Here is a 23,187-nt window from a genome sequence, read left to right as displayed (position 1 = left end):
GTGTTCCACTGAACACGTCCCAGGGAAGGGAGGGCACAGGCAGCGTCTCCACTTTCCAAGACTTTTATTTCCTGAGATCAGTGCATCAGTCAGAGGCTGCGGGTGGGGTGGGGGCGCGGTGAATACAGAGCAGGGGGCAGCATGCAGCTCCCAGCAGGGCCCCCTCGCCCTGGGCAGGGGCCGAGGCGCACTGGCAGCCCCCGGAAGGGGCGACCTTTCCCAGTGCCCGCTGCCGCCTGTCCAGTGCTCCTCGGCCAGGACGAGCATCCGCCTTCGGGGCTGCTTTTCCTGGACCCTGAGAGGCAGGCGGGGGTGCACACGCCACTCTCCACAACAAGCCGAGCTGCCCCGACCCCGTGGGCAGGGGGCTCATCTGCCCTTGATGAAGCCCTCGAGCACGCGGTCACTGCGCTCCGACAGCCAGTAGCCGGTCATGGCCGCCACGGCCCCGATGAAGATGGCAGTGAACACCAGGTCGCCCTTGGCGGCCAGCGTGGCCAGGGCGCAGATGATGACCCCGAAGAACATCTGCTGCAGCACCACCAGCTCGTCCTCGGTCATCTCGGAGAAGAAGCCCGCGGACTCTGGGCGGGCGCGGCCGTCACCCGACGCCAAGCGGGGCTCCCCTTGACCCCGGGGAGGCCGAGGGTCTGCACCTCCCCTCCCGCTCCCCGGGGCTCACCTGGCACCTGCTCCTTCACGCAGAGGCCGCCCACCTGCTTGTAGCCCTCGGCACAGACGCAGCGGTAGCCGCCCTCTGTGTTCTCACAGCGCTCGTCCTGGCCCGGACACACCACCGTCTCACACTCATCCACATCTGTGGCCGGGCGGCAGGGGCGGCGCTGAGCCCGCGGGCGGCTTCGCGCCCCCAGCCCCTCCTGCACTGCGATGCCTGTGGGCCCGGGCACTCACCGAGACACTTAGAGCCCACCTGCTGATAGCCAGGGCTGCACTTCTTGCAGCGGCCCGGCCCGGCCCCCATGCAGCCCAGGCAGGCCTTGGCACAGTCTGGAGACAGAAAGAGAGAGAGAGAGAGAGAGAGAGAGGGGCGTGAGGGGCTCCGCAGCTCGGAGGGCGGGCGCGGACCGGGGGCTGGGTGGACACGGACCTCGGCACTCGTAGGAACCCTCCGTGTTCACGCAGAACTGGTCGGCCGCACAGGTGGCTCGCTCGGTGCCACACTCGTCGATGTCTGCAGAGAGGGGCGGGGTGGGATCAGCACACTCGCCCAGCAGGAGGCGGCTGCGCCCTCCCTGCCCTGCCAGGGGCCACAGTCTCCAGGACACCTGCCGTGGAAGGGGGCCAGAGCTCTGGAAGACGGGGCCAGCAGCCTGGCCACAGGACAGGGCCAGCCCGTGGTTCTCCCCTCGCCTGACTGAGCAGCGAGGCGGAGGGCGCCCGGCGCTTGGATGACCGACAGGAAGCTTCCCCGTCAGCGTGGACCACTCGCTTCACAGCTGGGTCGAGAGAAAAACCTCTGGGGACAGCCACTGTCGCAGGGAACCTATCCCAGACAGCACCCTTCTCTACTTAGGCGGCCAGGCACAGGGTCAGCCTGACCCCCAACTGCGGGACCCTCATTCCCCTGGCTAGCCCCTCCTCAATTTTCCACACTTGGCAGGAATGACACCTCCTACATGAAGCCTCCCTTGGTTCCTCAGCACCTCCTCCACTGAGCTAGATTTGGGACTCCCCACGCACAGGTTGGCGTGTCCTGTAGTGCCTGGTTGACTGTCGGCCTCCCCAGCCAGGCTGAGAGCACTGGAGATGGCAACTGTGTTGGTGGAGCCCCCGCACGTGTGGGACCGAGCCAGGCCCCACCTACCCCAGCACTCACCCACACACTTGAGGTGGTGCAGAGCCCAGCCCTTCTTGCACTGCAAACAGTTTGATTCCTCGGGTCCAGAGCAGCGGGCACAGGGGCCGAAACAAGCTGCGTGGAACAGGGCAGGGTGAGGGCAGGCCGGCCGGTGTCCCCCCACCCCCACCTCCGCCGGCCTCAGCCCAGTGCTGCAGCCTCTGACTACCTACCGGAACACACCAGATGGCTGGCGTTGCGCCCTGCCTCGAAGTAGCCCAGGCCACACTGGCCGCAGGCCTCGCCCCCGTAGCCGGCCTGGCAGTCGCAGTGCCCAGTGCCCCCTCGCGTCCCTTCCCCGTCACAGCGCCCGTGGCCACCGCAGGGCCTCTCTGCGCCCCCGGGACAGGCTGTGGGCAGACAGCAAACTGGGTGAGACCTCATGCATAACTTGGACATAGCAGAGAATTCTTCCCACACGTCACTAAATGGGGGCCGGCAGACAGGCGGGAGCCGAGCTCACACGGCCACAGCTCACCAGACCCCGGCCTCAGCAGCCCCCTCCCCTCCCCCGAGAGGAGCTTCCAGAACTCACGGAGGCAGGAGGGCCCGAAGGTGCCTGCAGGACAGCACAGCTTGAGGGAGTCTGAGCAGAGCCACTGGAAGAGGTCGGGAGCCTCCTGCTGCCTGGGCGGGGAGGGTGCGGCAGGGACTGAGGCTGCGCGGGGGCGGCTGCCCGGCCCCCACCCACGGGCCCGCGACCCGGCCTCTCTTGGACAGAAGGCCGCTCCCTCGATGCTGCCCTCCGCCCAGCTGACAGAGAAGCAAGCTGGGGCCCCAGCTGGAACGTGCCGCTGGCACGCAGGCCCTGCCGCACGGCTCCCGGCCACTCACTTGTGGAACCACCAGCTCTCCACCAGCTCCTCGCTCAGCTCCAGCAGGCGGTGGCACTCCAGGTCCGACTTGCCGCACACGGTCTCCAGCACCTCCACCAGGCGGGTCTCACTGCGGACAGGGGACGATGGGAACGCCACGGCCCCCCACCCGTGACAAGGGGCACACGGGAAGGGCTGTTGTTTTGGGACCCACACAGACCTGGGTTTAAACCTCGTGCGACCTTGAGCAAGTCCCCTAACCTCTGATGTTCCATCTGTGAAATGGGGACAGCAGCTCCCCGAAGGCTCATTGCAAAACGCCTCATCCCTTGCGTCTGAACAATGAAACACAACGCCCCGGACTGGGGGGGGGGTGCTTGGTGCAGTGGCATGGTGCCACCTGGGACACCGGCATCCCAGCCTGGGGTTCCTGGGTTCAAGGCTCAGCTCCGCCTCCACTCCAGAGTCCAGCTTCCTGCTCATGCGCACGCCGGGAGGCGTCCGCTGATGGCTCGGGTGGTCCGGGTCCCTGCCTCCATGGGGGAAACCTGTCTTCAGCCCGACCCAGCCCCAGCTGCTGTGGGCATCTGGAGAGTGGTGGGGAGATCTCTCTGTCTCTCCCTCTCTGCCTGTCAAAGCAGACAGCACAGACTGGCAAGGAGGTGGGGACAGTGGAGCCGCCAGCCCCCAGGGGGTAAAGCAGAATGGCACACACTGCGGGAAGACGGCTTCTCCCAGCTTACACATGGCGTCACCACGTGACTCAGCAACCCCACGCGGGGACGTTCTCCCCGAAACACGGAGACCAGGTGTCACGGAGACCAGGTGTCAAGACAAGACCTTGCAGGCGAGCGCTCACAGCAACGCCGCTCACAAGGAAGCGAGCCCAGCGCCCGGGGACTGAGGAGAGACTCCGCGGTGGGGGGCCCGGTCAGCCCGGTCAGCCCGGTCAGCCCTCGGCTTCTGCACCCGCGCTATTCAACCAACCTCAGGTTCAAAGTATTAAAAACAAAAACAAAAACAAAAAACAACTGCACCTGTGCTGACCGTGTACACACGCCCTTTCTTCCTTAGCAAGCCGTGCCGCGGCGTGCCGGCATTTATGCTCGAACAGGCGCTACCAGCCACCCAGAGAGGATTCAAGTCTACAGGAGGACGTGTGCCTGGATTACAAGCCACCTGAGAATTCAGTATCCGCGGGGAGTCCGGGCACCGACCTCCCGCCAACGACTGTGTACACAGCACGACAGCACTGTGGCAACAAGTACTCCAGCTGCACACAACGCTGTGTGGTGACCAGTACTCCAGCTGCACACAGCACTGTGGTGACCAGTACTCCAGCTGTAGACAGCACTGTGTGGTGACCAGTACTCCAGCCTCACACAGCACTGTTGTGGTGACCAGTACTCCAGCTGTAGACAGCACTGTGTGGTGACCAGTACCCCAGCTGCACACAGCACTGTGTGGTGACCAGTACTCCAGCTGCACACAACGCTGTGTGGTGACCAGTACTCCAGCTGTAAGACAGCACTGTGTGGTGACCAGTACTCCAGCTGCACACAGCACTGTGGTGACCAGTACCCCAGCTGTAGACAGCACTGTGGTGACCAGTACCCCAGCTGCACACAGCACTGTGTGGTGACCAGTACTCCAGCCTCACACAGCACTGTGTGGTGACCAGTACTCCAGCTGTAGACAGCACTGTGTGGTGACCAGTACTCCAGCCTCACACAGCACTGTGTGGTGACCAGTACTCCAGCTGTAGACAGCACTGTGTGGTGACCAGTACCCCAGCTGCACACAGCACTGTGTGGTGACCAGTACCCCAGCTGCACACAGCACTGTGGTGACCAGTACTCCAGCTGCACACAGCACTGTGGTGACCAGTACCCCAGCTGCACACAGCACTGTGGTGACCAGTACCCCAGCTGCACACAGCACTGTGTGGTGACCAGTACCCTAGCTGCAACAGCACTGTGGTGACCAGTACTCCAGCTGCAGACAGCACTGTGTGGTGACCAGTACTCCAGCTGCACACAGCACTGTGTGGTGACCAGTACTCCAGCTGCACACAGCACTGTGTGGTGACCAGTACTCCAGTTGCACACAGCACTGTGGTGACCAGTACTCCAGCCTCACACAGCACTGTGTGGTGACCAGTACCCCAGCTGCACACAGCACTGTGTGGTGACCAGTACTCCAGCTGCACACAGTACTGTGTGGTGACCAGTACCCCAGCTGCACACAGTACTGTGGTGACCAGTACCCCAGCTGCACACAGCACTGTGTGGTGACCAGCACTCCAGCTGCACACAGCACTGTGGTGACCAGTACTCCAGCCTCACACAGCACCGTGTGGTGACCAGTACTCCAGCTGCACACAGCACTGTGGTGACCAGTACCCCAGCTGCACACAGCACTGTGGCAACCAGTACTCCAGCTGCACACAGCACTGTGGTGACCAGTACCCCAGCTGCACACAGCACTGTGTGGTGACCAGTACCCCAGCTGCACACAGCACTGTGTGGTGACCAGTACCCCAGCTGCACACAGCACTGTGGTGACCAGTACTCCAGCTGCACACAGCACTGTGTGGTGACCAGTACCCCAGCTGCACACAGCACTGTGTTGGTGACCAGTACCCCAGCTGCACACAGCACTGTGGTGACCAGTACCCCAGCCGCACACAGCACTGTGTGGTGACCAGTACTCCAGCTGCACACAGCACTGTGGTGACCAGTACCCCAGCTGCACACAGCACTGTGTGGTGACCAGTACTCCAGCCTCACACAGCACTGTGTGGTGACCAGTACTCCAGCTGCACACAGCACTGTGTGGTGACCAGTACTCCAGCTGCACACAGCACTGTGGTGACCAGTACTCCAGCTGCACACAGCACTGTGGTGACCAGTACTCCAGCTGTAGACAGCACTGTGTGGTGACCAGTACTCCAGCCTCACACAGCACCGTGTGGTGACCAGTACTCCAGCTGCACACAGCACTGTGGTGACCAGTACCCCAGCTGCACACAGCACTGTGTGGTAACCAGTACTCCAGCTGCACACAGCACTGTGTGGTGACCAGTACCCCAGCTGCACACAGCACTGTGTGGTGACCAGTACTCCAGCTGTAGACAGCACTGTGGTGACCAGTACCCCAGCCTCACACAGCACTGTGTGGTGACCAGTACCCCAGCTGCACACAGCACTGTGTGGTGACCAGTACTCCAGCTGCACACAGTACTGTGTGGTGACCAGTACCCCAGCTGCACACAGTACTGTGGTGACCAGTACCCCAGCAGCACACAGCACTGTGTGGTGACCAGCACTCCAGCTGCACACAGCACTGTGGTGACCAGTACTCCAGCCTCACACAGCACCGTGTGGTGACCAGTACTCCAGCTGCACACAGCACTGTGGTGACCAGTACCCCAGCTGCACACAGCACTGTGGCAACCAGTACTCCAGCTGCACACAGCACTGTGGTGACCAGTACTCCAGCTGCACACAGCACTGTGTGGTGACCAGTACCCCAGCTGCACACAGCACTGTGTGGTGACCAGTACCCCAGCTGCACACAGCACTGTGGTGACCAGTACTCCAGCTGCACACAGCACTGTGTGGTGACCAGTACCCCAGCTGCACACAGCACTGTGTGGTTACCAGTACCCCAGCTGCACACAGCACTGTGGTGACCAGTACCCCAGCCGCACACAGCACTGTGTGGTGACCAGTACCCCAGCTGCACACAGCACTGTGGTGACCAGTACCCCAGCTGCACACAGCACTGTGTGGTGACCAGTACTCCAGCCTCACACAGCACTGTGTGGTGACCAGTACTCCAGCTGCACACAGCACTGTGTGGTGACCAGTACTCCAGCTGCACACAGCACTGTGGTGACCAGTACTCCAGCTGCACACAGCACTGTGGTGACCAGTACTCCAGCTGTAGACAGCACTGTGTGGTGACCAGTACTCCAGCCTCACACAGCACTGTGTGGTGACCAGTACTCCAGCTGCACACAGCACTGTGGTGACCAGTACCCCAGCTGCACACAGCACTGTGTGGTAACCAGTACTCCAGCTGCACACAGCACTGTGGTGACCAGTACCCCAGCTGCACACAGCACTGTGTGGTGACCAGTACTCCAGCCTCACACAGCACTGTGTGGTGACCAGTACTCCAGCTGCACACAGCACTGTGTGGTGACCAGTACTCCAGCTGCACACAGCACTGTGGTGACCAGTACTCCAGCTGCACACAGCACTGTGGTGACCAGTACTCCAGCTGTAGACAGCACTGTGTGGTGACCAGTACTCCAGCCTCACACAGCACTGTGTGGTGACCAGTACTCCAGCTGCACACAGCACTGTGGTGACCAGTACCCCAGCTGCACACAGCACTGTGTGGTAACCAGTACTCCAGCTGCACACAGCACTGTGGTGACCAGTACCCCAGCTGCACACAGCACTGTGTGGTGACCAGTACCCCAGCTGTACACAGCACTGTGTGGTGACCAGCACTCCAGTTGCACACAGCACTGTGTGGTGACCAGTACTCCAGCTGTAGACAGCACCGTGTGGTGACCAGTACTCCAGCTGCACACAGCACTGTGGTGACCAGTACTCCAGCTGTAGACAGCACCGTGTGGTGACCAGTACCCCAGCTGCACACAGCACTGTGGTGACCAGTACCCCAGCCTCACACAGCACCGTGTGGTGACCAGTACTCCAGCTGCACACAGCACTGTGGTGACCAGTACTCCAGCTGCACACAGCACTGTGGTGACCAGTACTCCAGCTGCACACAGCACTGTAGGTAACCAGTACTCCAGCTGCACACAGCACTGTATGGTGACCAGTACCCCAGCTGCACACAGCACTGTGGTGACCAGTACTCCAGCTGCACACAGTACTGTGGTGACCAGTACTCCAGCCTCAGACAGCACTGTGTGGTGACCAGTACTCCCGCTGCACACAGCACTGTGGTGACCAGTACCCCAGCTGCACACAGCACTGTAGGTAACCAGTACTCCAGCTGCACACAGTACTCAGTGGCAGACAGCAACCAGGCCCTGGCACAGGTGTCAGGGACGATGACCCCGGAAGACGGGACACTAAGAGGCAGCAGCCCGGCCCCAAAGGCCACAGCATTTGGTGTCAACGCAGTCGCAAACCCAGAGGGATTTCTGCCCGTAAAGCACACCAGTGGGTGTGGGCTGGGGGAGGGTAAGGATGAGGCGGGAGTGCCTAGTGGGCGTGAGGTTTCTTCTTAGAGTTATGAAAATGTTCTAGGGCAGACAGCGGCGATGGCTGCTCAACACTGGGCAGGTGCGACACGTCCCTAACGGCAAGTTTCCTGAATTTCACTGCAAAACAATGAGTCCATGATGCAGAGCACCACGCATCTAGAGGGCCTGGCCCTGTGCATCACACAGAGGAGGAGCTGACTAAAGAAAGTCCCCTGGGAGCCAGCACCATGGCGTAGCGGGTAAAGCCACTGCCTGCACTGCCAGCATCCCATATGGGCACTGGATGGAGTCCCAGCTGCTCCACATCCGATCCAGCTCTCTGCTGTGGCCTGGGAAAGCAGAAGATGGCCCAAGCCTTTGGGACCCCTGCACCCATGTGGGAGACCTGGAAGAAGCTCCTGGCTCCTGGCTTTGGATCGGCACAGCTCTGGCCGTTGCAGCCAATTGAGGAGTGAACCAGAAGATGGAAGACCTCTCTCTGCCTCTGCCTCTCTGTAACTCTGCCTTTCAAATAAATAAATTGATTAATTAAAAAAAAACAAACAAACAAACAAACAAAAAACAGGAGCCAACACAGAGCTGAGGGTGCCTTCAGGTTATCCAGGCCAATGCTCGCTTTCCCCCACAAGGAGAGTGAGGCCCACAGAGGGAAGAGTAACAAAGGCTTTTCTTCCATGGTTATCACAATCCTACAACGTGGGCAAACAGGTGTATTCCCGTTTCACAGGGGAGCAGCCGTGGGTGTGCCAGCAGAGCTGCCTTCCCCGGGTCACGAGTGGTGAAGACCAACCACCTGCTCCTCTGTCTGGCCTGTAGGCTCAGGCCTGACCGTCTACACCAGCTCCTGCCTTCCCGGGGCTTTCCCCTCCTGACCACCCTCCAGTCCCGACTTCTCCCTGACTCCAGGTCAACCCAGATCTCTCAACGCAGCCGGTTCCTGATCCCACGTCTCCCTTGAACATCGGCCATCTCAGCAGAGAGCCACAGGACTCCCCCAGGTGCTCACGGCCCAAACTGGGCACAGACGTTTCCTCTGTCTGTGGTTCCACAGCCCGGGTGCCCTCATAAAGGTACCCATAGACCATACCGTTTCTCGGCTCAAATCCTCCCAACGGCTTCCCATGGCCCTCAGCCAATTCTGAAAGGCCTGTCTGTAGCCCTCGAGGCCTGGGCCTCTGCCATCAGCTTCTAGCACCTTCCATCGTTCACGCCACCCTCAGCCCCCACAGACCCCTCCCACAACCCTCCCATGGCCTGCTCGCTCCCCTGGGGTCTTCGGCACCGGGTCCCGCCGTCTCCCGCAGCCCACCTTGGGCTACATTATTTATTTTCATAGTCTCTTCAGTTAGAACAGAACCTCCAGCAGGATGATGCTTGTTCTGTGAGTAACCGCCCGCCCCGCCCTCAACAGGAAAGCAGAGAGTGGGAGGTGAAGACTGTCCCACCCCAGCCCCTCACCTGTCCTTGTACTTGGACAACTTCTCCTCCTCCCAGGCAGTGTTCCCACCTCCAAAGTTGTCCCGGATGGTTCTCTCCAGGCCCTGGGAATTTCGCAGAGTATCAGTTAACAGCCTGGCGCAGCACGTCCACCCACCTCACTTCACTGCCCACACACAGGCCGCCTGCGCAGCGACCACGCGGAGACCAGGCCCCTCCCTGGAGCCTGCGGGGCACCCACCTTGTTGAAGCTGTCCACCAGTGCCCGGCAGGTACGACACGGGTGGGGCTCCAGCGGGGGGGAAGGCTGGGGAGGCGGAGAGGGCTGGAGACACGCTGGGCGCGGGAGGCTGAGGAAGAGGCTCAGGCCCCACAGCAGAGCGGGGCCCAACCCCCTCGGCGGCCGGGGGGCCATGCTTCCCAGGCTGGGGCACCTGCAGAGACAGGGCGTGGGAGGTGTCACGCAGGAGCCGGGCCCAGGTCCCAGAAACAAGGGTCAGTGCTAAGGTGGCACGGGGCAGGGGGTCCCAACCTGCGTTTTCAAAGGGGGACAGAACAGGGTACCGCAGGGCGAGGGGGAGGGGTGGGACCCCAGGAGGGAGGGGAGCGAGTTATCCGCGCCGCATGGGGAGAGTGGCCCGGGCCCTGGGCACGGGGGCAGGAGTCAGCCCATCGTGTTCGGGCCTGAGTAAGAACCCTGCGGGGCCGGGTCGGCAGAAACCGGGAGACGGGGTCAGATTCCAAATACTGAGACGGAGGAGACCGGATGGGCGGCCCCGGGGGAGGAGCCCGGATCCGGATGTGAGGGGAAGGGTCGGTTTCGGAGCGGCCCGCGAGCCGGCGGGGAAGGATCCAGACCCGCCTAGACCGCCGAGGAGGAGGAAGCGACTGGCCCAGCCCGCGGCCGCCGGCGGCCCAGTGTCCCCAACGCCGCCGCCGCCGCCACCGCCTGCGTGAAACGCACGGCCTCGCCCGGCGCCGCAGCCCGGGGGCGGGGCCCGCCCTGCAGCCAATGGTGGCGGGCCATGTGCCGTTACGTCACCCGGCGCCCGCCAACCAGAGGCGGCGCCAGGCTGCACCTGTCCCGGCTTTAAAGGGCCGCGGGGGTAGGGCCGCAGCTGGGCAGCCCGGCTGCCGAGACACGTGTGTGCGACGTGGGTAGAAAGAAATAGCGTCTGCCTTTATTCGAGTCCCGGCCCCGGCCCCAAGGCCCATCCCGCGCCGCGGCCCGGGGCCCCCCGGTGCTGGAAGCAGCTGTCCAGGGCAGGCTGGAGGGTCCGGGACACCTGCTGCGCCCTCTCTGCGAGGAGCCCGGAGCCGCGGGCGCACGGTCCCTGAAGCGCCCCCAGGAAGTCGGGCAGCTGCGAGGGCAGTGAGAAAACAGGTACGGTGCGGAAAAGGGCGGGCACGGCGTCCGGGGCGAGCAGGCCCTCGAAGCAGGCCCCGACGTAGCGGCCTGGCGCCCGGCCCTGCTGGAAGTCGGGCAGCACGCAGCTGAGCGAGGCGGCGAAGGCGTCGTGCGGGCCGCGCGCCGCGGGCGCTGCCGCTGCCGCGCCGTCCTGCAGCCACTCGCGGCACAGCGCCACGGCGCCGGGAGAGAAGAGCAGCGCCACCACGCCGCCTTCCTGCAGGGTCCGGCGCCGCTGTGCGTGGAACCAGGCCAGGGGCCCCTGCGCGCTCAGCTCACGGCGGCTCCACAGCTCCACGGCCACGCGCAGCGGCAGGGCGCACAGCGCCGACGCCAGCGCGCCCACCAGGCGCTCGAAGCCTGCGTCGTCCGCGGAGTAGAGCAGCAGGGCCGCGCGGCCCCTGGCGGCCGCTGCCGAGAGAAGACAGGGGAGGGAAGCGGTGAGCGGCCCGCGCCCGGCCCGCTGGGGCGGCGCCCGCCCCGCGCTGGCTCACACTCACCCCCGAAGCGGTAGTCCTGCTTCAGGAGCCTCAGCCACCCTGTGGGGAGAGGGGCGGAGGCCGCCGGTGAGCGCCCTCGGCGGCGCTGCCCCTGGGGCAGGGGGCGTCCGGAAGCTCACCTTTCACGGGGTCTTTCCGGAGCAGCAGGAGCAGGAGGAGGAGCAGCGCAGCGGCGACCAGCAGGCAGCCCAGCCACACCAGGGCCCAGCGCCGGTGGACGTCTGGCAGGCGCAGGGAGAGACGGGCCGGTTAGAAACCTCACGCCAGAGAAGGGCAGCGATTTCCCCAAAGGCCGCGGCTTGGCGCCAGTGTGCCGGTGACCGGGGACAGCGTGAGGACAACAGTGCCCACCGCACGGGGTCGCTGCAAGTACTGAGTACTTAGCGTATGGCCAGGCGCAGTCAGCGCTCAGCGGTCAGCTGTCCCCTAGGCCCGCGGGGCCCCTGACCTTGCAGTCTCAGATAACTGCAAAAGCCTCCTGTTTGCCTCCCATCCCTTGACCACGCGGCGGCCCAGAGCATTTGACTGTAACCCTCTGGCTTCCCCTTGGAAAGCATCGCCTGCCCGCCCACCCAAGGCCAAGGCCAGTCTGGACACCTTTGAGTGCCTCAGAGAGCCCCACAGTCTTGGCACAGGTGCACCCCCGTCGTCTCCCAGTTCTGCCGCAAGCCCTTCCCTGAGCCCCGGCCAGTTCGGTCCTGCTCTGTGTGTGCACAGCCCTCGGCACTCGGTGCTGCTCAGCTCACCCCTGACTTCTAGCGACATGGCGGGGCCACAGCTGCACCTTTTTGGCAATCCTGGGGTCCCGGCAAGTTCTCATTATGTGCATATATACATACATATATGTGTGTGTGTGTCTATACACACAATTTTTATTCATTTTCATTCCGTTTGGAAGGCTGAGAGAGACTTTCCATCTGCTGGTTCACTCCCTAAACCTGCAACCACCAGGGCTGGGCCAAGCCGAAGCCAAGAGCCCAGAATTCAGTCCGGGTCTCCCACATGCGTGTCAGGGACCAAGTACTCGAGCCATCAGCTGCTGCCTCCCAGGGTGCGTGTAACAAGAAAGTAGACCAGAAATGGAGGAGCAGGGGTTCAAACCGGGTGCCCTCAGTAAGGATGCAGGCATGCCCAGCCATGCCCTAACACCGTGCCCTCTGGTGGATCGGAGCCCAAGCAGGGACAAACCCGGTGCAGGTGCTGCCCCCGGGGTGGGGGGGCCTGCCAGGAGTGCAGCGAGTACAGGCATTTCCCGTCATACTCACACTTGTCCATGGGGCAGGCCCAGAGCGCGCCTCGGTCGTCATCCCACAGCTGAAAGACACAAACAGGAGCCACTGCAGAGCCCCCAGCGGAGTGAGTGCCTGACACCCACCCGGCTGTGGCCCCGTCGGATCTGTGGGTTTCCCTCCTGCACGGCAGGGCCCCCGACCTGCTCTGCTTCTGCTTAGGCCAGCCCTGTGGCCTATGCTGCGACCTCCCCCGGCCAGATGTGGCCCCCAGGAAGAGCTCCTCGCTTGAAGCCGTCTCTGGAGGACAACCCTGGCGCCTGCAGTGTGGGTGTCCACTGTGCTGAGCCACAGGGACAGAGATAACGCCTCTTCTACCCTAGCTGCCTCGGGGCCAGACACAGGAGAGGCACACACGCGTGCTAGGTGAGCGCCAGTCTGACCTGCTTGCTGCCCGCGGCCCGTGCCCCCTGCTCACCTGCAGGCACTGGCCTGACTCCAGGTCCTGAAGTAAGTGTTCTCCGACACGAGCCGCCCTCTGTCAGCACAGGGGTGAGGGACAGGGCAGGAGGGCAAGGGACAGCTGTCACCAGGGGCAGTACCCTGAGGACGCCACCAGGCTGCAGCTGGGTGGAGTGGGGGGCCATTGAGGGAAGCTGAGAGACTGAGAACCCACCAGGACAGCCCAGCTCGGGGGCACCCCTAACCCCTCCCAGAGACCAGCGCGGGGCCTGGCACGAGGCAGGGCAGAATGGGATGGAGGGAAAACTTGTGGCCGGGCTTGGGCGGAGGTGGAGTGTCCCCAGGCCTCACCGTGGAGGCCCTGCTGGGCAGCGGGGTGCAGCCACTGTGTTCCAAGGCACACAGGGTCCTGTTGAGTTGGGGGCCTCGCGTCTCCACCAGCAGCATATCATCTCTGAGGGGCCCCAGGGTGTCTGGAAGGGGTGCAACGCCACACTGAGCACGACCCCCCTTTGTCCCAGCAGTCACCCCCGAAGCCAGCACCTCCAGGGGTCACCCGGCCCCACTCACCAGCCCACAAGCACTCTTGCAGCTGAAGCTTCTCCCAGCTGCTCACCTGCTCGGAGGGGCCAGGAGGAAAAGTCAAGGCCAGGATGACCAGGTGGGAGGAGGCCTCCCTGTCTCAACCCCAGCCTCGTGAGGTCGTCTGTGCTCGCAGCCTTGGACCCTCACATTCCCATCGGGCCCCACAAAGCAGGGTCACATTCCCTCTGGCCTGACCACCCCGCTGCTCCCTAACCCTGCGTTGTGCTAAACCTTGCATGGACGACAGAGCAGCCTGTCCTACAGGGGAGGGAAAGCCGGGCAATGACAGCAGCTAAACTGACCTAGGTTGACCTAGCACCTCCTATGTGCCAGGCCCCAGACATCTTCACCCCACCCTAGGAAGCAGCTGCTCTGTTCACGTGAGCCTGGCTTGCCCAGGTCTCTGCCCTGCTCAGGTAGGGATGAAACGCCCAAAGGAGATGCCCATCCCTGCTTCTCAGGGGGGCGGGCCCAAGAATAAGTAGGGCCAAGGACCGGTGCGTTGGTGCCCCCCTCCCACGCCCGGGCCCCTCCTGACCTGGATGCAGAGGTTAGGGTGGCCCCTGAGCAGCGGGAACTCCTGGGCTTTCTGTGCAAAATGGAGAGGCTTGGGGTCACCAGGGGTCGTCCTGCCCCGCCCCGCCCTGCAGTGTTGTGTCCCAGGTGGCCGCCCGGCTTACGTTCACCGTGATGTTGTCCCGGGGCAGCGGCGGCGCGAGTGGCTGGCAGGGTCCCCCACCTGGTGCCTGCCAGCACAGCGTGGCCTCTGCGGGCAGCGAGCAGGGCGCGTCCAGGAGCCAGCTGTGCGGGGGCAGCAGTCGCGGCCGGGCGGCGCGCCAGAGGTTCCGGAGGGCACGGGGGTCTGCGGGGACAGGGTGCAGTGACCACATACCCCACACCCGGCAGTGCCGCCCCCGGCCCCGAGTGGCCCACTCACCCTCCCGGAAGGGGCAGGTGCTCGTCCTGACCGAGTCGGGCTCCAAGGGCCACACCTGGAAGGGAAACAGCGCTTGCTGGGTGTTCGAGCCAGCCAACCCCTGAGCCTGGGCCGGGCCCTGCGGACACCCTGGGCCGGCCGAACCTTCACGAAGCTCTAGCAATGTCCGGGCACTACAGATAACGGCATTTACCAAATTCCCGATGCGGGCCGCCCACTACCGCTCTTAGCAGCCCGCAGGCAGGCACAGCTGCCTCATGCCCACCTACTGGGTATTGTGCTAGGTGCGAAAGTCATGCTTGTTTATTCTTGTCTGAGATCTTTAAAGTGCACCTGCTAGGTGCTCTGTGCTTAGGATGGCAGAGGGTGCTTTAGCAGGTTCACGGAAAAATGAAACGTTTTTTAGCTCATGAAAATTTTAAAGTTCAAAATACGCATTTTCCATGAACTTTTTGAAGGCTGTATTCATGGATTTCAAAAAATCTTACTTACACCAAAAAAAAAAAAAAAATTTTTTTTTTAAGGATAGCAGGCAAAGCGCCACATCACTGGTTGACCTCAGATGTCCACAATGGCCAGGGCTGGGCTGGGAGACGAGGGGTGTGGCAGGGATCCAGTGACTCCAGTGTCATCCCCGCCTCCCACAGTCTGCATCTGTGAGCGGGAGGCGGGGACGGAACCCAGACACTCCAGCGTGGGAGGTGGGCTTCTTGGCTCCCTAAACGTCTTCCTTTCAAAGATGTATTTTATTAGGGTCGGCGTTGTAGTGTGGCAGGTAAAGCCACAGCCTGCGTGCTGGTTTGAGTCCCGGCTGCTCCACTTCTGATCCAGCTCTGCTGTGGCCTGGGAAAGCACTAGAAGATGGCCCAAGTCCTTGGGCCGCTGCACCCGTATGGGAGACCCAAAAGAAGCTCCTGGCTTCTGGCTTTAGATCGGCCCAGCTCTGGCCATGTGAACATCTGGAGCATGAACCAACGGATGGAAGAGCTCTCTCTGCCTCTGCCTCTCTGTAACTCCGCCTTTCAAATAAATAAATAAATCTTTAGAAAATTATTATTTGAAAGGCAGAGTTAGAGAGAGAGAGGTCTTCCATCCACTGATTCACTCTCCCAAATGGCCACAATAGCCGAGCTATTGTGAGCTAGACAGGAGCCAGGAGCTTCTTCCGGGTCTCCCACACGGGTGTAGGGGCCCAAGCACTCAGGCCATTCTCTGCTGCTTTCCCAAGTGCATTAGCAGGGAGCTGGGTCAGAAGTGGAGCAACCAGGACATGAACCCATGAACCGGCACCCATACGGGATGCCAGCCCTGCAGGCAGCAGCTTAACCCGCTATGCTACAATGCCAGCCCCTGAACTCTTATTTCAAATCCTATTTTCCATGAGCTTGGTGAGGCACCCCTGTGTACCTGTCATTAAGAGGCTGGCATCTGCCTGAGGGTAAGACACTACCTAGATGCTCACATCCTCATCAGCACCACGGGCTCAGGTCCCGGCTCCCTCCAGGGGCAGCCTCCTGCTAGCAGCGCACCCTGGCAGGCGGCCGGATCCCTGCACCCACCGGGGGACCTGGACTGGGTCCTTGGCTCTTGGCTCATCGAGGCCTCGCCCAGATGTGACGGGCAGGCAGGCAGTGACTCAGTAGATGGAAGATGCCTTTCTTCCTCTCTCTGCCTCTCAATTTTTTTTTTTTTTTAAAGACCATGTATGAAGCATTGACTTCATGGGCTCAGATGCCAGGGAGGCCATGGGAAGGGAGGTGGAGCTGGCGATGACTGACGCAGTCTCCAGCAGACCCACTCCAGACTGAGGCGGGGGGCAGGGGGAAGGAGCGGGACAGAGGAAAAAATGCCACCTGGTGGCTGATTACAGGTGCCATCAGAGGGACACTGAAGAGCCAACCTCCAGGCTGGCACTGTGGCGTAGCAGGTAAAGCCCCCACCTCTGGTGCCAGAGTCCCATATGGGTTTGAGTCCTGGCTGCTCCACTTCTGATCCAGCTCCCTGCTAATGCGCCTGGGAAAGCAGTGGAAGATGGCCCCAAGGCTTGGGCCCCTGCACTCACATGGGAGACCCAGGAGAAGCGCCTGGCTGCTGTTTCAGACCAGCCCAGCTCTGGCCATTGTGGCCGTTTGGGGAGTGAACCCGTGGATGGAAGACCTCTCTCCCTCTGTCTCTCCATCTTTTTGTAACTCTGCCTTTCAAGTAAAATAAACTTAAATGAAAGAGCCAGCCCCCTTCTGCCTGGACGTGGCGCACTTCTCTGGCGTGGCTAAAGGAGGCTGATGCTGTCATTATGCCAGGTTACGAACAGGAAGCAGAGTGGGAAGTGATCTGCCCAGTCAGACAGGGGCACTGGCAAAAGCCAGGATTTCAATCATTCTGCGTCCACACAACAGGCCCCAGCCCCCCAACCCCCGGACGCACAAAGAGGGAAGCAGAGTAGGGGAGGGCTTCCTGCAGGAGGTGACATCTGAACACGGCCACAGTGCTGCGGGGTGGGGAAGCGCAGGAAGACGACCCTGGGCCGTGATGGGCAGCAGTCACAGCCTCCGCCTCCAAGGGCAGCCTGGAGATGGCAAGGCCAGCTGCTGTCCGCTCCTACCTGGATACAGAGGCAGGGGAGCAGGTCTGTGTGGTTCAGGGTGATGGTCTGTGGCCCAGTCTGTGGAGCAAGCGGAAGGGGGAGTTGGAGGCGGAAAAGGGGAGGGAGAGCGGAGGCCAAAGCTTGGGGCACAGGCAGGCTCGGGCTGACCCGCTGGCTCCCCTGCTTTGGGGGTTTCCTGCGCAAGGGTCCCCTTTGGTCACGGGCACACATGCCTAGCACAGCACTGGAGTAGGGGAACGGGCACAGGCGGGGAGGCCTCACCAGGTTTCTGTGCCACCAGGGCCTGGGGGCCCCGTGGGGCTGACTCCGGTACAGGGCGAGGCCGAAGCGCTGCTCCTCGGGGGCGTCCAGCACCAGGCGCACGAGGTCGCCCTCCGCAGACACGCTGAGCCAGGGCAGGGCTGGTGGGAGAGGGGAAGACGGCGGGCAGCTGACCCTTTGGACTCTCCTTCCAAGCCTTAGCCTGTGTCCCCACCTGGGAGCAGACTCTGTCACCAGCGGCTGGCCCAGGCTCGTGCTCAGGGACAGTCCTCCTCCCCCATGGGAGTCCCAGGAGAAGCTACTGTCTTTGCAATAGCTTGGAGACCCCACTCGGCCTGGCTGCCACGGCCCCTCTAGCCTCACCTCGTGGCACTTACGTCCTTACTCAGCTGTGGAAGCACTGGCCTCCTCACTATAACCTGAGACACTTCAGCCCCAGGCCCTTTGCACTGCCTTCCCCCCCCCTGAAATCCCTCACCTTCTTCAGGTCTTTGCTGCCTGGAGTGAAGCCGCCCTGACCGCGGCGGCTCCCTGCCTCCCCACCCTCTTCCCAGAGTTTCCTCCGGAGCTCTCATCACTTTCTAACTCATTGTTGTCCTGGCCACCCGGCCGGGAGCGTGGTCTGTGGATTTACTTTGCCCCGTCCAGGGCTGTGCCTGGTGTGGAATGAGGGGCTCGCTGTGCACTGAGTGAAGAAGAGAAAGGCGCTGTCCTGGGATTGCATTCACAGCTCAGGCTGAGCAGGCCTCCACGGGCCCACCCACACCAGCCACGGCCCTAGCCTCCACACACCCACCCACACCAGCCACGGCCCTAGCCTCCACGGACCCACCCACACCAGCCACGGCCCTCGCCGCCACGGGCCCAGCCTCCACGGGCCCACCCACACCAGCCACGGCCCCAGCCTCCACGGGCCCACCCACACCAGCCACGGCCCCCGCCTCCACGGGCCCACCCACACCAGCCACGGCCCCAGCCTCCACGGGCCCACCCACACCAGCCACGGCCCCAGCCTCCACGGGCCCACCCACACCAGCCACGGCCCTCGCCTCCACGCGCCCACCCACACCAGCCACGGCCCTAGCCTCCACGGGCCCACCCACACCAGCCACGGCCCTCGCCTCCACGGGCCCACCCACACCAGCCACGGCCCTAGCCTCCACGGGCCCACCCACACCAGCCACGGCCCTCGCCTCCACGGGCCCACCCACACCAGCCACGGCCCTCGCCTCCACGCGCCCACCCACACCAGCCACGGCCCTAGCCTCCACGGGCCCACCCACACCAGCCACGGCCCTAGCCTCCACGGACCCACCCACACCAGCCAAGTCCATGTTTAAGGAACCAAAGGAAAATGAGGCTGGAAAAAGTTAACTGTCCAAAAGATACCACAGCAGTGTATTCTGCATCCTTTTTTTTTTTTTTTAACAGGCAGAGTTAGACAGTGAGAGAGAGAGACAGAGAGAAAGGTGTTCCTTCCGTTGGTTCACCCCCCAAATGGCCGCTACGGCCAGCATGCTGCACCAATCCGAAGCCAGGAGCCAGGTGCTTCTCCTGGTCTCCCATGGGGTGCAGGGCCCAAGCACTTGGGCCATCCTCCACTGTACTCCCAGGCCATAGCGGAGAGCTGGCCTGGAAGAGGGGCAACCGGGACAGAATTCGGCGCCCCGACTGGGACTAGAACCTGGGGTGCCGGCGCCGCAGGTGGAGGATTAGCCTAGTGAGCCTCGGCGCCGGCCTGCATCTTCTTTAAGTTTATTTGTTTGAGAGACAGAATGTCAGAGGGAGGGACGAAGGACATAGAGAGGGAGTGGTCCTCCCTCTGCGGGTGCACGCCTCAAACACCAGCATCAGCTGGTACTGGGCCAGGCTGAAGCAGGAGCCCAGGCCCTCACGCAGGTCCTCCACCCCGGGGGCAGGAGCCCAGGCCCTCACGCAGGTCCTCCACCCCGGGGGCAGGAGCCCAGGCCCTCACGCAGGTCCTCCACCCCGGGGGCAGGAGCGCAGGCCCTCACACAGGTCCTCCACCCTGGGGGCAGGCCCTCACGCAGGTCCTCCACCCTGGGGGCAGGGACCCAGGCACTTGCGCCATCGTCTGCTGCCTCCCAGGAAGCAGGGCAGCTGGGACTGGAACCGGGCGCTCTGCTACGGGACGCTGGTGCCGCCAGCAGCAGCTTAAGCCACGGCTCCACCATGCCTGCCCGGTGTGTGTATCCTGATCCGAGCACTGGTTACACAAGTGTGTACTAAAACTATGGGACTGGACGTTAAAATTAGGGCACGTTGTATATCCTCACGTACGTATGTTGTACATAAAAAAAGAAAATACAAAATAAAAAGTGAACAAAATAATGTAAAGAATACAGGGGAGAAATCTCTTTCTTGTCCTTTTTCAGTTTCAGTATTATTTTGCTTTGGCACACAGAGGGGCACACAACGCTGGCCATGCTTGGGCCGCTAAGTTCCTAATCCTAGGAACCAAGTGTTCAGCGGAGAGGAGGCGTGCATTTGCTCAGGGTCAACTCACTGCATGGGGCACCCACGTCCCAGGTGGCAGTGACAGCTACTCTGCCTCCAGTCCAGCTTCCTAGGAGGCCGCAGGTGATGCTGGGCCCCTGGTCCTCAGGGGAGACCTGGATGGAGTTCCTGACTCTTGGCTTCAGCCTGGACCAGCCCCCACAGCTGCAGGCATTTAGGAAGTAAACCAGTGGACGGAAGCTCTCTCTGTCTTTCTGTCTTTCAAGTAGAGTGAAAACAAATAATTTTTTAAAAAGTTCATGGGAATTAAATTTACATTTAAAAAATAGTCTCTTTTTAAAAGACCAAAAGGACTGATGGGTCCTCTTCATGGCGCTGTGCCGGCACAGAGCTGCAGCCAGTGCTGGCCGTGTGCCAGGAGTGCACAGAGGGACGAGTGACCCTGGCAGCCCCCACCAGAAGCCCACTCCAGCCCCCACCCCGGCCTGGCCCGGCCCCTACCCCAGCAGCTCTGGATGCTGTCCTGGACTTCCAGCCCCTTGCAGTCTGGGGAGAGATCACAGAGAAGCCTCCAGTGGGGCTGGGGGCCGGGGAGAGAGAGGGGCAGCCTGACCCATGGAGGCCCTGGGACAGCTCCCGGGTCCTAAACCCACCCCCTTTCCCAGGCGTGAGCACCTTCCCTGGAGGCTGCAATGCCAGGGTATCTGGCGGGACTGAGTTTGGGGGGAAGCCGGCTAGGAAGAGGGGGAGCAGGTGGGGCTGGCCAGGGGGGACAGGGACCAGGCCAGGACGTAAAGCCCGACTGCGGGCCACTCACCAGGCAGCAGCTGCGTGACGTTGAGCTCCTTCTGGTACCTGGGCTGAGTGTAGGACCAGATTCGCACCTCGGCCCCCAGGGCAGCCTTGAAGCAATCGAACACCACTGAGCCCTGGGAGGAGAGGGATGGGGGGTGTGCTCAGAGTCCAGGCCCCGGCTGTGAGCTCCTCGGGCTTGGGAGGCTCTGCTCACCGCCCCTCGCACAGCCAGGGACCCTGCTTACGCTGAGCCTGAAATCCCCCAGATCTAAAGTCGCCGGCCCCAGGGGGAGAGGGCCCTGGCTCTCCAAGTCCCTGCGTCCTCCTCGGCCATCCTGGGTGGACTGCAGTGCGACCCCAGCACAAACACGCACGCCCCTCCACACACCAGCACTGCCTGGTGAGGTGGGCCAGCCAGGCTACCTGCTAGACCAGAGGACACTGGCTGGGGGCGGGCGGGGGAGCGAATGGCCCTCCTGGGTTGGGGAGGGAATGCCCAGCACCCTGTACCAGGTGCGCACGCCTGCTCCCGGGGTCAGCCCCAGACCACCCCTGCCCAAGCCTCGGTTTCTCTGTCTGGAAAGTGGGGGTGGGAACGGCGCGGAGTTCATGGGTGGTTGAGGGAGGAGAAATGGCACTGACTGGAGCCCTGCAGGGCTCGGCATCACCTCACGGTTTCACACACTGCCAGCCTCTCTCGCCAGCCAGATGAGGTATTTCAAATGTAACAAACAAGCTACATTTTTAACTTTGAGAGACAGTTTATAAGGAAGATACGCAAATAGCCAATAAGCATGTAACAAGGGGCTTGGCTTCTTCAGTCACCAGGGAGGCACAGATTAAAACCACAATGCCACAGCACCACGCACACAGCAGACCGGCTAACATTTTACACGGCAACACCAAGTGCAGGCACAGATGGGAAGTAACTGGCGCCTCCACATCAGACCAAACAGCACAGCCAACCTGGAAAATTGCGTGGGGGTCTCACAAACTCAAAATCCTGGGGGGGGGGGGTACTGTCCTTATCCCCATTTCACAGACAGAAAAATGGAGGCAGAAAGGGCTGAAAGGACTGTCCTAAGCTCTGATCAGAATCCGGGCTGAAGGAGAGCCTACGTAAGGAAGCAGGTCTCCACTCCGGGTGTGGGAGGGGCCTTGTACCGCAGAGGGGCCGGGCCGCGCCAGGGCAGCGGGTACTTGCACTTCCAGCAGCACGCAGCGCGTTGTATGGTAGGCCTGGAAGGACAGCACGACGCGGGCCTGCAGAGCAGCTGTGAGCGACAGGACAGGGGTCAGTGCGGGCCGGCGGGCAGGGGGCCGGCGGGCCAGCCGGGCCATCCTCACCCTTCCGAGAGTCCTCAAGCTCAGGGCTGGCTGCTGCTCCAAACCGCTCCTCCTCCTCGGCACGCTCTTCCCGGGGCCCTACAAGGACCCGAGAGCAGAGCCCAGGTCAGCCCCCGCCCTGGGACGGCTTCCAGGCCTACATCCTTTAGAACACACTGTGCGAGGCGCGGCCCGACAGGTTCCTGCCCCGCCCCTGCACTCGCTCTGAACTGGCCCCCTCGTGCACACACACAACCACAAGTGGCTCGCTCACCGCGCACGGCCAGGTGGACAGCCACACGCACACAGAGGTCACAGTCAGTCTCCTGGCGGCACCGCAGCACCAGCTCCGTCTGCAGGCGGGCAGGCACCAGCACCGGGCCCGGGGCGGACACCACGCTCCCAGGCAGGCACAGCACGTCGCCGTCTGTGTGGGGGTGGGGGAGGGCGGGAGCTGCTCACAACCCAGAGTCTGCACAGGACACCCCCGAGGGTGAGGCGCCTGGCTCTTCCTGGCCCGGGCGGTCCCCTCCCCGGTGCCCACTTGGTAAGCTGTCTTCTCTCCAGGGGCGGATACTCACCCCAGAGGTGGCAGGAGAGGCCCTGGGGAGGAGGAGGACAATCAGGGTTGACGTGCCCAGCCCGAGCAGCTTTCCCTGCCCGGGACCCCCTGCCCACCTCTCTGGGGCTCCCTACCCCACGCCCCTCCCAGGAGCAGGCCCAGCTCCTGCCCTCTGCCGGCTCCTCTCCCCCATCAGCACCAGACAGACCAGCCGGGGCAGTTCTGGTAGTGACAGGAGCCAGTCTAGGGCTCTGATGGGCCACAGACTGAACCCTGAGCCTCCCTCAACCCTCTGGGGCCCCAGACTCACCGGAGAGCAGCGGGCGGTGTCCTGCAGCCCTATAAGCCTCTCCAGAGAGAGGACCCCAGGACTTCGGCCCAAAGCCAAGGACAGCAGGAACCAGGGCATGGGCATGTTCCAGGTGCCTGGTGGCACTCAGGCTTCAGGCCCTGTCCCGCCCCCCCCCAGCCCCTGCCCCCACTGGGTCCTCCACCGTCAATGGTCAGCAGGGACCAGACTCACTCCCCAGCCTCGCGGACCCGGCCCTGGACCGCTGTGTACTCCCTCTCCTGGGGTCGGCTCCCAACGTCCTGGCTCAGCCCGAGTGCTTTCGCTTTGGCTCCCAGCAGGCAGCCGGCTGTTCCCGCCCCGCCCTGTCCCTCCCACCAGCGCCAGGC

The 23,187-nt window shown here is 62.6% G+C and overlaps 2 protein-coding genes across 10 annotated transcripts; both read right to left on the bottom strand.

Moving 5' to 3' along the window:
* Nucleotides 1–47: 47 nt before the first annotated feature.
* On the bottom strand, nucleotides 48–10,321 carry CRELD1 (cysteine rich with EGF like domains 1). 2 transcript variants are annotated; one of them, XM_062200437.1, is made up of 11 exons: nucleotides 10,220–10,321; nucleotides 9,603–9,795; nucleotides 9,383–9,465; nucleotides 2,693–2,803; nucleotides 2,394–2,485; nucleotides 2,032–2,208; nucleotides 1,838–1,933; nucleotides 1,109–1,192; nucleotides 913–1,008; nucleotides 683–817; nucleotides 48–584 (listed from the first exon to the last, which is right to left on the bottom strand). In XM_062200437.1, the coding sequence occupies exons 2-11, from the start codon at nucleotides 9,774–9,776 to the stop codon at nucleotides 370–372; spliced, it is 1,263 nt and encodes a 420-aa protein (XP_062056421.1). In that variant the 5' UTR covers nucleotides 9,777–9,795; nucleotides 10,220–10,321; the 3' UTR covers nucleotides 48–369. The 2 variants fall into 2 exon arrangements, with proteins under 2 accessions (XP_062056421.1, XP_062056422.1); XM_062200438.1 differs by lacking the exon at nucleotides 10,220–10,321 and adding an exon at nucleotides 9,894–10,208.
* Nucleotides 10,322–10,450: 129 nt separating this feature from the next.
* On the bottom strand, nucleotides 10,451–23,130 carry IL17RC (interleukin 17 receptor C). 8 transcript variants are annotated; one of them, XM_062200428.1, is made up of 19 exons: nucleotides 22,820–23,130; nucleotides 22,529–22,550; nucleotides 22,222–22,374; nucleotides 21,969–22,046; nucleotides 21,741–21,895; nucleotides 20,644–20,755; nucleotides 20,328–20,372; nucleotides 17,349–17,488; nucleotides 17,085–17,144; nucleotides 14,483–14,537; nucleotides 14,226–14,407; nucleotides 14,084–14,134; nucleotides 13,531–13,576; nucleotides 13,312–13,433; nucleotides 12,977–13,036; nucleotides 12,535–12,583; nucleotides 11,389–11,490; nucleotides 11,270–11,308; nucleotides 10,451–11,180 (listed from the first exon to the last, which is right to left on the bottom strand). In XM_062200428.1, the coding sequence occupies exons 1-19, from the start codon at nucleotides 22,922–22,924 to the stop codon at nucleotides 10,543–10,545; spliced, it is 2,214 nt and encodes a 737-aa protein (XP_062056412.1). In that variant the 5' UTR covers nucleotides 22,925–23,130; the 3' UTR covers nucleotides 10,451–10,542. The 8 variants fall into 8 exon arrangements, with proteins under 8 accessions (XP_062056412.1, XP_062056415.1, XP_062056413.1 ...); XM_062200431.1 differs by having other exon boundaries at nucleotides 21,786–21,895; XM_062200429.1 differs by lacking the exon at nucleotides 11,270–11,308.
* Nucleotides 23,131–23,187: the final 57 nt, after the last annotated feature.

The sequence above is a fragment of the Lepus europaeus genome, chromosome 9 (genome assembly GCF_033115175.1).
Source record: "Lepus europaeus isolate LE1 chromosome 9, mLepTim1.pri, whole genome shotgun sequence".
Lineage (NCBI taxonomy): Eukaryota > Metazoa > Chordata > Mammalia > Lagomorpha > Leporidae > Lepus > Lepus europaeus.
This window is presented reverse-complemented; position numbering and strand designations above follow the sequence as displayed.